The 13511-nt window shown below is 47.5% G+C and overlaps 1 protein-coding gene across 4 annotated transcripts in view; it reads left to right on the top strand.

Moving 5' to 3' along the window:
• Epb41l4b (erythrocyte membrane protein band 4.1 like 4B) overlaps positions 1-13511 on the top strand; it is a 153490-nt gene that overhangs the window by 58389 nt on the left and 81590 nt on the right. For all 4 annotated transcript variants that reach the window (XM_038346974.1, XM_038346973.1, XM_038346972.2 and 1 more), the window contains exons 3-11: positions 3-45; positions 804-882; positions 2882-2926; positions 4984-5036; positions 9846-9966; positions 11782-11869; positions 12025-12113; positions 12426-12495; positions 12586-12755. In XM_038346974.1, the coding sequence (XP_038202902.1) occupies positions 3-45; positions 804-882; positions 2882-2926; positions 4984-5036; positions 9846-9966; positions 11782-11869; positions 12025-12113; positions 12426-12495; positions 12586-12755 (758 nt within the window). The remainder of the gene's footprint in view (positions 1-2; positions 46-803; positions 883-2881; positions 2927-4983; positions 5037-9845; positions 9967-11781; positions 11870-12024; positions 12114-12425; positions 12496-12585; positions 12756-13511) is intronic.

Here is a 13511-nt window from a genome sequence, read left to right as displayed (position 1 = left end):
AGCACTGGCTGGACCATTCGAAACCCATAAAGAAACAGATGAAAGGTAAGTCATAGCCTCCAGTCTACTCACGTCTTTTCTTTCTTTTTTAAACCTGTCAGTAAACTCCTTTGTTAAGATGTTTGAGATCTTTTGATGTGTAAATAGATCCGATGTTAAACGGCTGGTTTCTACTTCCTTTAAACTGGCCAGAGAGTAGAACTTTAAAATTGAATGCGTATTTTGGGTAGATACTGAGACCCACCTGTGCTCAGTCCGGGTTCACATCCTACGCCCCTGCCAATGAGAACTGACTGACTTACTATGCAGAAACCTGACACCCCCTTTCCTCATTTCCAAGAAAGTTTCAGATTCAGTACGGAGAGTAGGAAGCAGGAAGGCACCTGCGCCTTCCTCACAGGTGTGGGAGCCATATTTCTCCAATGCTTACGCTTAGATCATCTGGAAATTATATTCTCTTGAAAGTGCCTTAAAATATTTTTACTGTGTCTCCACATCGCAGAACACTTTGCTGTTTTATATGTCAGTTGCCTCCAGCCCGTTTTAGACGTTGTAAAACGTGGGTGCCAGTTTGGAGTAACCCCATCAGAGATAGCAAAACGCCAGCTCTTTTTACTCACCCAGACCCTCAGGGATATCTGCCAGAGCGACGATCCCCGCTAAACCCTCCTGGTCAACCTAAAACTTCGGTTCCATTTTTCAACCTCGCCCTGGAGCAGTGAGCTTACCGTCATTGTGATGTGTTGTTTCCTTTTGTCTGGTGGGAGACAAACATCTCTACCTTTCTGTCTCCAAATATTTAGTTGGACCTGCTTACGCTTTGCACTTTCGAGTCAAATACTATTCTTCAGAGCCAAACAACCTTCGAGAGGAGTTTACAAGGTAGGGCTTCACACAGATGATTCCGTTCAGTAGCCCCGCCCCCGCTAGACGAGGGGGCGGGGTCATTCCAGTGGGATGGCTAGCTTCGGTTTTTAGTCCTCTGTGTTACTAAGCAAAAGTTACTAGCATTTTTCCCAGGCTTCTCTACCCTCTTAAAAATCCTCCAGTGTACTTAATTTGGTATTTTGCATAGGAATCAAATGAGGTGGATTTTTTTTTTTGGATTGGGGAAATGATGGGCTCATCTATGGCATTTTGTCTTTGTCTCCATTACAAAAACAAAACAAAACAACAAAAAAGGAGAAAAAGGAGATATTGTGGATAGCTTTTCCTTCTTTTTTTCTTTTCTTTCTTTCTTTTTTTTTTTTTTTTTTGTATTGCAAAGAATTCCGATTGTTCCAGCAGAAGGAAACCTTCACTTCATATAAGCGGCTCTGTCACCACAGATTTTGTTAGGACCCTCTTTATATATCTCTCTGCTCCACTGCATATTTTCATGTCATAAATGCCTATCTTTATCTCTTGAATTTCAGAAGCAATAGAGAAGAAAAAGAGAATGTGAATAGGGTTTGGAGTGTGGCGCTTCCCTTCCATCTGTGGAATGCTTTAGCGAGTTCTTGAGATCCCCAGAGTGCCCTTGTCACGGGGTTTATGTGTCAGGCAGTGTAGTAGTGACTTGCACATGTGTGGGTGGCCTACACTGGTGGTCAGCAACTTGGAGAAGACCATCTAAGTGACATTTGAAAAGCTGTCACTAGTGCCCACGACAAGGGCCTGAGGGGCTTTTACTGTTGGGTTCCCTACAAGAATCAGACCTTTCGGTCACATGGACACCATGCTCTTGTTGGTGCCAATACACGTCAGCGTCCTAAATTTCAGAAGTGGAAGGAAGTTAGTTCAGTTGTAGTTAAGGACCTATTGGGAAGCAGAAATCTTCCGGAATGAGGTAGAACCTTCAGCCTGCCTGCCCACTTTGATTTCTGGGTCATCCAAAGTGTATAGGCACTCCACAGAAAAGGACTGCCCACATGGCTTCCAACGTTAGCTCATTAAACAACTTCAGTATGTCTCTTTGGAGGTCCTTATGACATGTGTTGTCCCTAGTTGTCACCGAAGCTAGCCATTTTTTTAAGCCAGGAGTGTGAATCGAAAACATTGGGAAATTTTTTGAACAAACGGGATTCCTGGGGACCGCTCGAGTGTAGGATTCTGACTCCATAGGCCTGGAGTGGAGTGTGGGAGGCTTTGGTTGGTACAGAGTGGTTCTGGTGCCCACATCTTCCTGGAAAGAAAAGACTTTTAGTTGAGATGAAGACATTTATTTTTTTTGCTTGGTAAGCCTTCTTATGTTTTTTTGCTACTTTCCTTCTTGTTTCTTATTATCACTGTAATTATCTGTAGTGTAATTCTGGGATTTTCGTGGGTGGTTTGTGTGTGACATGGTTTGCATGCGTGTTTATAGTTTGTTTCTTTTAAAGACAGTAAACAGTTAAACTACACCCAGAAGAAAAGCCTGTGGTTTCCAGTAGACCCTGCAGTCAGCTGCAGACTTTTTGAGAGACTTCTGGAATCTGCTAGGTGTAGCTGGCCAGGTGTCAGCTCAGTGATTCCACACTGCCCATTTTTCTTAGATGCATTGCTTGCTTTTTTTTTTTTTTTTTTTTTTGAGTTCTCTGCGCCTGTTGGGCTAGTTTCTCCTGCACCAAAGCCATCCTGCAAGTAACATCAGACTGCTTGATGTTGCATCCTTGCTCCATCCTACAAGTATCTTGCAAACTCCCGACATGCTTTTCCCCACCCAGTGAGACCTAGGATGCCTTTCCACAGGCTCCGAAGGAGGCTCCTCCCTCCTCGTTCATTTGGACTCCCTTTAGACAACACAGAATGCCAGGGCACGTGCAGGGGGTGGGGTGGAGGATTTGTGACGGGAGGCTGGGGATTGGAGGCGGCTGGGAAAGAGAAAGGTTCCCCTCTGTTGACTCTTGTGTATGTTTGTCAGGTACCTGTTTGTTTTACAACTCAGGCATGACATTCTTTCTGGAAAGTAAGTATGCTTTTGTTCTAACTCTTCACCCGGCATAGAGTATAGTATACCTCATACCTCAGTAATTCTCTGTTTTAACTCTTCCACCCTGTATCCTCTTTACCAAATTAAAAAAACAGTACCCCAGGTCGTAGCAAATGAGTCAGATACTTGAGCCGCTGTCATTTTTGTCCTGTTTTGTTTTTAAATGATTTCCGAGTGCGTACATTGAGTTTCTTGAATGATGTGTATTTGGGGACCACTGTCTCCCTGTCACATCACTGCCCCATTCATGCTGGCTTCCCTTGTATCTGCAAGCCACATACATGTCCACATGTGCACATGTACAGGTCCCACTCATCACTGCCACACCGGAGCAATGTGAAGGGTCTAGGCTCCTCATCTCATTTCCTTTCCCATCTTAAAAATGCTATTTAAGCTCGAGGCATTGGGCTTATGGTGATCATTAGCAAAACACATTATCATGTTGTCACAAAATAACATTATGTGGCTGGTGTTGAGGGGACATTCATGGAGGCTGACAAAGTGGCTCAGCAGGTGAAGGCACCCAAGCCAAACAGCCTGAGTTTGATCCCTAGGACCCAAAAGTTAGGCTCTGACCTCTAAACACATGCTGTGGCATGTGCAATATCCCCTAGCATCTGAGCACGTATGCACAATGTACACACACACACAACCTTATCTATTCATATGAATAAATAAATATAAGATTTTTTTCAAGTTAGCTTTAATCATTTTCCAATAAGAGTTATTGCATATTTTGTTACATTAAAAAAATTCCTCTGTCTTTATTAAGACTAAGACGCAGTACCTGATGTTAGCCAACAGGAATATTTTCTGCTTTTGAATGTAATGTGAAGGAAATTTAATGGGTGGTTTCTGCCATTTGTGGTGGTCTAAACATCTCATCACAGAGCTGGGGAGGCAGAAGCAGGTGGATCTGAGTGAGTTTGAGGCCAGTGCGAGATACACAGTAAGACCCTGTCTCAAACAGCAAAACCAAATATGTCAGTTCTATAAATAAAAATTTAAATGTAATAAACAAGACGTAGTTTCCGGGTTTGCGAATTCTTACTAGGAAATGTACTCTAAAGCTTTGAGTGGCAGGTAGGCAGTGGGATGGCAGACTGTACAGTGTATACATTGGCCTTCCTCAGCCATGCAGTACAGCATCTGGCTGACGTGTGTGCATTGTTATCGCTGTCAGCTCTGGGCTCATCACACTGAAGGAGGCCCTGTCACGGCAGAACGTGTCTCCCGGAAAGCATTGATGACAGGTCTTCCTCCATGGCTAGTGCCTTGCGGTTTCTCTCCACTCGCACCCAACTGTTATCTTCTAACCGAGAGAGTGTTCTGAGCCCAGCACTGCCTCCTGTCGGCTGGGAAGACTTTAGGCATGATGCTGAGGACTCACTGTCTCATCTGGAAGATGAGAAATGGGGTGGGGGGCGCTGGCCAGACCCATCCTAAGAGTTTAAAGACTACATATAGACTCAGCTGTGTTACACATATGAGAAGACCTTAAGAATTAGGAAGCGCCGGGCCGTTCTCCTAGCCAACCTTGGAATCTGCAGTAGCTCTGCCTCAGCTGGACCTGTTAGCATGCCGAGCTCAGCTAGTGGTCCTCGAAGTTGTAGACACGCTGCTGGTGCGTGTCTTTTTACCCTCCTGGCTTGGTTTCAAGGAAGACTGAGGGCAGCTCAGAAAGACTAATGGACTGTACCCAGAGGAAATCAGTTTAAGCTAACGAGACAAAGAGAAGGCTTTCATTCTGCCTCCTAAATATCCCGAGGTCTTTTCGAGTTCAGTAGAATGTCTACACGGTTGGTAGAATGAATACTTGGATAGTTTTGTCATATGCAGGGAACCGCCCCGGGAAATTTGAAGTGTGCATTAGTGCTCTTTAACATAGACACGGAAAATATAACCCACTAGCATCAGACGCCACATAAACACTGCTGCCTTTTAAAGGGTGTTTTTAGCTATTATTTGTTACATAGTTCCAAACAGAGAGGTCCTTATCAGTGCTAATTTCTTCTTTTCTTTCTTTTCCCAAGACTGAAGTGTCCCTATGAAACGGCTGTGGAACTAGCTGCTCTCTGTCTGCAAGGTACATTCATCTTAAAGTTATTGCTTCCGTTTCAGTAAGAGAGAATCTCCTGTATGCCAGGCCCAGTGTCCTGCTTTCTCCCAGGATGCAGAGTAAGATGGTGTGACCTCAGTCTCCAGCTTACAGTCTGGTGACGAAGGCACACGGAACATATGGCTGTTTTATTAGCAGCGGAGATACACAGAAGGCCTGGGAGAGGAGGGCCTTGTGGGGACGTGGAGAGGAAGGTGACTAGCGGAACCTGGGGAAAATGTAAAGAGAAGGGGAGATGCAGCTTCTGCTCCGTGTGTGCAGGGCCCTGGGTTCCATCCCTAATACTTCAAGTCTTGGGTGGGGCTCGTATAACGGGCTGTTACAGATAAAGGTTGGTTGGGTTTTTCTTTGTTTGTTTGTTTGTTTTTTGAGACAAGATTTCTTTGTGTAACAGCCCTGGCTGGAACTAGCTTTTGTAGACCAGGCTGGCCTCGAACTCACAGAGATCTGCTTGCCTCTGCCTCCCGAGTGCTGGGATTAAAGATGTGTGCCACCACCGCCCGGCTCAGCATATAGGTTGGTTGAACTTTGTACACCACATAAAACCAAATGTGGTAATGCACAATAATCCTATCACTTAAGAGATGGTAGGAGAATCAGAAGTTCAGGGTCATCCTTAACAAGATACAAATTTGAGGCCAGCCTGGGATTCCTGAGGCCTTGTCTCAGGAAAAAAAAAAAAACATCAAGCAAGCAAGCAAGCAATAAAGTCACAGAGATAATAATCACAGTGTGAAGTTCAAGAAACTGGCTTGGCGAACAGCCTTTGGCCCCAGCTAGACTATGAACTCGGTGGGGCTAGCAGCAGTTCTCCGCACGTTCTTAAGGGGGCAGGCCCGGGTGGTGGGTATTTTGGAAAGAATTGGAGCGGGGCCAATACAGGGGCTGGAGTGGGGAGGGCGGTTAACTGAACAGAGATAGTAAGATGCCGGGCAGGGTAGGTGGGTGTGCACGCAGTGAATGCCGTCATGGCAGTGCCAGGAGCTGGATTCCCTAATGAGGCTTAATGTGAGAAAGGAGTTGGGGATGACTCAGGCTGCTGCTGAGGGTAGGTGGTGGCATCAATGAGTGGGTACCGGGAAAGGCGGCTCTTGGGGAGTAAGTGGCCTGTGTGGACCTTGGCCAAGAGGGGCTGAAGTCACCAACATGCAGGTGGGAGGGGGCGGCAGGAGGTCCGCCTGCAGGACCGTCCACACCGACCGTTCGTTCGTCTGTGGGAGGTGCTGGCGGATCTTCATTTTAAATGCATGAGAAACGCTTGCTTAATTCTCCAGCACTAATTAAGAGGATGAGATTTCATTAGCATGTGCTTATCAGAGGGCATTCACTGGGTTATGATGTGTGACATTCACTCGTGTGTGTGTGTGTGTGTGTGTGTGTGTGTGTGAGTGTGAGACCGTGTAAGTGTGGCAGCTTGTTAGACAACTTTGGAGAGTGGTTCTTGCCTTTCACGTGTGGGTTCTCGATATCCAGCTCAGTCAGTCAGGCTCAGTGGCAAGCATCTCGATCTGCCATCTAACCAGTTCATATTTTACTAATTTAAGAAAAGCTGATCTGAGAGGTGTCACAGGTCAGATCACATGATCACAGACTCCGGGTAGGGCAACACAGCAGTCAGGCAGGCCCTAGAAAGCACGTGATTTCCCCACCTCTCACCCACCAGCAGCTACGTCTTCTGTTAATGAGTTTAGATTTTTTTTTAAAGAAATATAATTGAGGCTATAATAATAGAGAAATTTATGTGTGTGGTGTTCTAGTACATTGTTACGTTTTAATTTAGTGTGTCTGCCTGCGCAAGTGAGCGCGCTCTCAAAGAGCTCAGAGGACAGCTTGCAGAAGCTGGTTCTCTACTTCCATCACGTGCGCCATGGGGCTCGAACTCAGATCATCAGGCTTGGCGGCGAGCACCTTTATCTGCTGAGGCATCTCCCCAGACCTCCTTACCTTTTTAAAAGTCTTTGTATGTTGTCACATTTATACATGTAAAGATATTTTGTTGATAATGGGTGCATTCCCATCCCTGAATACTTCTAGTCCTTGGTGCCCCCCTAACAGATGCTCAGTGAGTGCAGAACAAATAGGGGAATAACTCTGGGGAGACCCTCGGTGCATTTTAAGCTCCGGTGGTGATGGGGACAGTGTTGCTATCTAGAGACAGCTGTGTAAGATACAGAGCTGTGTGCTTCCTCTCCGCGCGTCCTCTGATGCAGCAGGCCTCCTGTGAGTGCCATGGCGTAGGAGGGCCTGGAGACGTGGCAGAGGCTCCTGGCTCCTCGTGTCGGCCACTTGCAGATTTTACCAGCATAGACAGTAGCCTTCATCTGCACTAGTTCCTGAACTGCAAGAGGCCTCATCAGGCTTGGCAGCCCCGAAGGACCTGTCAGGGTAGTGGTAACGAGAGGGAAATACCCAAGCCTGGGTCAGGCCTGGGGCCATTCATCACCGCAGAAACTTCCTCCGGAGGCTATTGGCACAGTGTTTCAAGCCTGTCCTGTTGTCCTGAGTGATGATGAGGAGGAGGCACACCTCTGCCCTCGCTGGCCCGGCTTAGCTTAGTGAGGCTGTGAAAGCCACACAGAGAAGAGGAAAGCAGCCCTCTGTGAGCCTTTCCTGGAGAAGCCGCCCTATCTGTAGGGCGATTTAAAGGACAATCATTATGTCAGGTACAAATAAACTCTTGGAAGACGGGTGAGGGACGTGGGGAAGTGCTTATCACATACCATTCCTTCCCAGTGGTCTAACCTGCTTTCCTCTGGAGCCCAACCTGGAGCCCTGCACTGTGAGAAGTCTCTTCACTCTCTTCTGTCAGTGTGAATAAAATGGAGAGCAGTTTCCCCTAGGGGTTGGGCCTTTAGGGCCTGTCTTACAGTTGCTCTTGAATGAATCGTGCCCCCTGAGTCGAGCTACTGTCCTTCCATAGAAGATGTGCTCTTTGGGGGATGCATTTGTGGTATATTTGAGAATCAACCCAAGTGAAAGGGACAGAGGGATTTGAGATCATCTGTTGCACAACAGTGTTCTAATTTCATCCATGTAATAAATCCCACGTCTCAGATAGAGACCTGGGAGCACCTCCATGATTGGCCCCGGGGCACCCAGATAGCTGCGGCAGGGTTGGAGTTGAATCTCTCTCACACCAGAGCCTTCCTTCCATGGCCTCCATGGAGCCAGAGCCTGGCTGCAGAATCGGGAGATTCTTGGAGTGCCAAGCTCTTTCAGCATGTTCTTGGAAGACGCTGGTGTCCCAGGTGCTCCTCAGGCACGCTGAAGCACAGCAAAGGCTGGAAGGGACACTGCCCTCTTTCTCACTGGTGTCTTTGGCATACTTAATCTTGACAATTAAGGACAGCAGCCGGATGGTGGTGGCACACGCCTTTAATCCCAGTACTCGGGAGGTAGAGGCAGGCCTATCTCTGTGAGTTCGAGGCCAGCCTGGTCTACAAGAGCTTGTTGCAGGACAGGCTCCAAAGGCTGCAGAGAATCTTGTCTCAAAAAACAACAAACAAACAAACCAAACAAACAACAACAAAAAACCAACCAAACAAAAAAAAACCCATACAATTAGGGCCACCACAGGGTCCTATTGAGTCATGTTTGCCTATGGGTACACGGGATACCACACGAATCTCTTTCCAGACCATGCAAAGCTATGTGAGCACCACACGGGAATTTGTTAGAAGTACAAACCCGATGGGGTGGGGATGTAACCCTGTTGGTAGAGTGCTTGCCCAGCACGTATGAAGTCCTGAGTTCCATCCCCAGCCCCACATAAAATCAGGTACAGTGGTAAAAGTCGGAGACCAGAAGTTACAGGTCACCCACAGTTACATTCAATTCTGGGCCTGGGTCCATATCGGGATCAACAAACCAGGTGTGGAGCCCAGTGATGTTATGCTTCAGCGAGCCTATCAAATGATGCTTTTGCACTCTAAGCTCAAAAACAGCTGTTGGGGATCATTGCCTCTCCAAGGAAAGTGCACCAAGCCCCGAGGGTCTTGTGAAACGGCAGGCAGTGGCTGGGCTGTTCTTGGATGGGCATGCAAGTCCGCATGGTGATCCAGCCCCTAGGCAGCATCTCCACTTGCTGACCTGAAGCCCATGCTTACTGAAACCAGGTTGTAGAAGAAACTGGGGGATTCCCTTTTATTCTGAAATCTGCAGGGGTCAAGTGGATTTTCTCATTCATGATCTAGAGGACAGGGCCGTCATGTCCTTGTGCCCTCTGTTTTGCAGGTTGGCAAGAGCAAGAACCATGCGGTGCACATTGGGCTTTTTGCCGGGAAGCTTCCTGTTGCTAGCCATCTCCCTCTCCCCTTCTCCGTTCCGCCTGACTTGCCGCAGTTGCTCCTGCAGCCTGCTCACCACCCCTCCCTGCTTCTTTATCCCTCAGTCAGATTTCTGCCTGCACCAAAATCTTGATTCATCCTTCCCAGCCCTGCAAACACTAAAGTGCTGCTCTGTCCTGTGCTTAAGGAGAGCCCTGTGTAGAAGATGCTCTCAGGCATATCCTCGTGGTCTGCAATTGCCTTTTATTGCAAATTTCTGCTTCCCAGGGACATGTGAGCCAGACCTCCCTAGGTGAGGGAGGCAGTGAGGAGAAAGACAGCAATGACTAAGACGATGGTGTACTTCTCTCGTGGGGGTGGGGAGGTTAGGATGACCGGGGGATTCTGAGGGATGCGGATAAGGAGAGGGGAGAATGCCTTTGGATTGAGTTGCAGCACTAACCCGAAGTGTTCAGTGTCTTCTCTTTCCTCCCTTTTATAAACTGCACAGCGGAGCTGGGGGAGTGCGAGCTCCCGGAACACACACCGGAGCTTGTGTCTGAGTTTCGGTTCATCCCAAATCAGACAGAAGCCATGGAATTCGATATCTTCCAGAGATGGAAAGAGTACAGGTACCTCAATGCCCCTCTCTCGAGGTCGGAGCTGCTTGTTGGTTTGTCCTCTGTGTTCGTCTGAGCCTTCTGAAGACCTGTTTGTTGCATGACCGTCCTCAGCACAGTGTGCCCTGTCTCACAGAGAGGTGCTCCGTAGGTGACCAGGCTGGAACCTCTCTCCTGGACTTCACACCTGTTTCCAAAAGACCTGCGTGTCACCTCTCTTCTGAGAAATGTGCACAGGTCAAGCCATGCTGTTTTCTGTCTCTGAAACACACAGCTTCTGTCTGATTTGATTGTGTCTTACTAGTGACACCCCAGGTGCGGATAAAATGCTACACTTACAAGGTCCTACCCATCCTGAGCAGTGGTTCTCAACCTTCCTAATGCTGTGACCCTTTAATACAATCTCTCATGTTGTGGTGACCTCAACCATAACATTAATTAGTTGCTATGTCATGACTGTAATTTTGCTACTGGTATGAATTGTAATGTAAATGTATGATATGCAGGATGTCTACTGTGTGACCCCCCCCCCTCCACCAAGGGTGATTGAGAACCACTGTTCTAGAGCAAATCTTTTAGAAATGTAGGTAAAGCATCCCTAATGTAGGTGAAGCATCTCTAGCGCCCAAATCCTCAATCTAGAATGTGAAACATTTGAACAGCAGCGTGGTGATACATTTGAGAACTGCACACCAGGCTTTATTGCGCAGGCTGAAGTCTAATCATAGGAACAATTTTTAAATATGTATGAAATCACCTCCAGGACCTTCTAGTTTTATGTACCAGGTGAATGTGACATAGCTGACTTCCGTGTTCAGAGCTGGGCAGCAGCTCCTTGTCTTCACACTAGTACTTGACAGTCTGAGGGGAGGCGGGGGGGGGGGGACTGCATGTATTTTTGGTCTCTCCCATTCTGGGTAGGGGTACTTGGCCCATCACCTATGGTGAAATGGTGAGACCATGTGACATACAGTGTTATTATATGACTAAAAGTGTGCTCGTGCTCATTATACTGAGAGTCAGTGTGGTGACTTCCGTGTTTCCCTGCTGCCACCACCCTAATCTAACATACTTGTTTTTGTTTCACGTAGACCAGTAAGGCAGATTGCCAGCGATGCACACATGCGTGCCTGCGTGTGTACGCATTCTCTCTCTCTCTCTCTCTCTCTCTCTCACACACACACACACACACTCACATGTACACACACCACAGAGCACCTGTTCCTGCTTACTCTTAGACAAGACTTAGTGTGGCCTTCTATTGTCCCTCAGTTCTCTGATGACTTTTAAAATAAAAGATGGCACGAATGTTGTCATCAAATGATAGGGAAGTGTGCAGAGATGTTCAGTCAAAGTGTCCCACCTACTCCCTCACACACAGCCTCCGTTCTCCCAGAGGAAAGCCAGGAGGAAGTCTCCCTTTGCCTTAGAGCACCTTCTCGTTTTCGTTTCCTTTTTTTTGTTATTTGTTTTTTGAGATAAGAGTTTCTCCGTACCCCTGACTGTCCTGGAATTCACTATGTAAAACCAGGCTGTCCTGGAACTCAGAGATCCTCCTGCCTCTGCCTCTTGAGTGCTGGGGTTAAAGGTGCGTGCCACCACTACCTGGCATACGCTCTTGTTTCCTTCGGTTATCCTAAGAAACACCGTTCTGTGGTCTTCCTATTCAGTTAACGTGGGGTTCTTGGAGGTGGTGTCCCACCCTTGTAAGCTTGCATCCTCCACGGCTGTAAGGATTGCATGACCTGCAGCCCAGCAGGCTCTGCAGACCCTGCGGGGCGTGTGAGTTGCAGTTCACTGGTGTTCTCGTTGGTTTTGTTTCCTAAGGGGAAAGAGCCCTGCCCAGGCGGAACTCTCCTATCTCAACAAAGCCAAGTGGCTGGAGATGTACGGGGTGGACATGCACGTCGTCAGGGTAAGAACTCGTGTGTTTGCCTCCTTTTGTTTTTACTGTTTCTGAGAAATGCATAGTGTGCCAACAAAGTAAATTTTGGTGAGGAAATTGTTTTTGCGCTCTTCTGTGACGACCTGTTAGAACTCTCTACCGACTGTCACTTCGTTTGTTTGTAGGGAAGAGATGGCTGTGAATATTCTCTTGGACTGACCCCGACAGGCATATTAATCTTTGAAGGAGCTAACAAAATAGGCTTATTCTTTTGGTAATTTAGTTTTGTCTAATATTAAAAATGTCTTTTCCTATTTTGTGTTGGAAAGTCTATGTGATTGGATGATTTTGAGGGGTATTTGCAACACCCAGATTCACTTTTTTAAAAAAAAAAATCACACCATCCTATTGTCATTGTGGGTGTATGGCCAATGCACTGAATCTCTAGATAATCCTATTTAAATGAATGAGTGATGATTTTCTTTTCTTAGCCAATCTAAACTTTTATAAGTAGAACAGAAACTGTTTGATGTGTAGAAAGTTTGGCCGTAGACTGTCCTTTTTAAAACACTTTCTCTCTGACCAGGCCAAAGATCACCAAGATGGACTTTAAAAAGAGCAAACTGACCCTCGTAGTGGTGGAGGATGACGACCAGGTAGGCCATGCTCCCCGGCGTCCTCCTCGCTGCCACTCACCCGTATCCCCATGACACGCGTCCCCACGGGACCTTTGCTTCCCCCCTCAGGGCCGCGAGCAGGAGCACACCTTCGTGTTCAGGCTGGACAGTGCGCGCACCTGCAAGCACTTGTGGAAGTGTGCCGTGGAGCACCACGCCTTCTTCCGGCTGCGCACACCCAGCAACAGCAAGTCCACCAGATCGGACTTCATCCGGCTAGGTTCCCGCTTCCGGTTCAGGTTGGCGCTTGCTTTATGACATGGACCGCGTGTTTCAGAGAATGACAGCTCTTTTGTGCTGTGTATGACTGTAGCGTCGGACCTGTGTCCATCCATTCGGGTGGTTTGCTCTGCCCCCCACCTTGTTAAGAGCTGCAAGTCCAGTCCCAACCTCTTTTGGCTTCCATCACTTTACCGATAAATCAGAACTGATTTGGGGTGAAATGCTTGCTGCCAGGAACGTTTGGGATGTTGACATTTTTCTCAGTTTGAAACTTTGCATGTTTGATACTTGATATTGCAGATCTGTGAGCTTAAGGCCCCAAATGTTTTGAATTTGGGGGTGAAGTGTGCTCAACATGTAATAACAAAATTGCCAGGACTATACCTTTAGCTAGAGGGGTGCTGTCCCGTGCAGTGGCCGTGAGCTACATGAAGAAGCTACTATAGTTCCCTGGTCACAACCAGCCTTTTTGCCAGTGTCCATTGGCCATGTGAGGTGGTGACTGCCTGTGAGGGGGACAGACACAGGGCATAGGGTCCTTGTGGGAGCTTCTGTTGGCTGGTGCCGCACTAGAATTCCTCGTGACCCACTCTTAATCCTAGAGGCGGCCTTAACCAGGAAGATCAGGTGTCCCTGGTTTACAAACGATGCTAGGCTCAAACTCTCTGCCTGCCAGGTGGATTAGAAGTGGCCTTGGTGCTTCTGTTCGTTTGTGTGCATGTGTTATGTGTGGTGTTTGTATTTCTTCCAGTGGGTATATACATGGATGCGCT

The sequence above is a fragment of the Arvicola amphibius genome, chromosome 11, assembly GCF_903992535.2.
Source record: "Arvicola amphibius chromosome 11, mArvAmp1.2, whole genome shotgun sequence".
Lineage (NCBI taxonomy): Eukaryota > Metazoa > Chordata > Mammalia > Rodentia > Cricetidae > Arvicola > Arvicola amphibius.
This window is presented reverse-complemented; position numbering and strand designations above follow the sequence as displayed.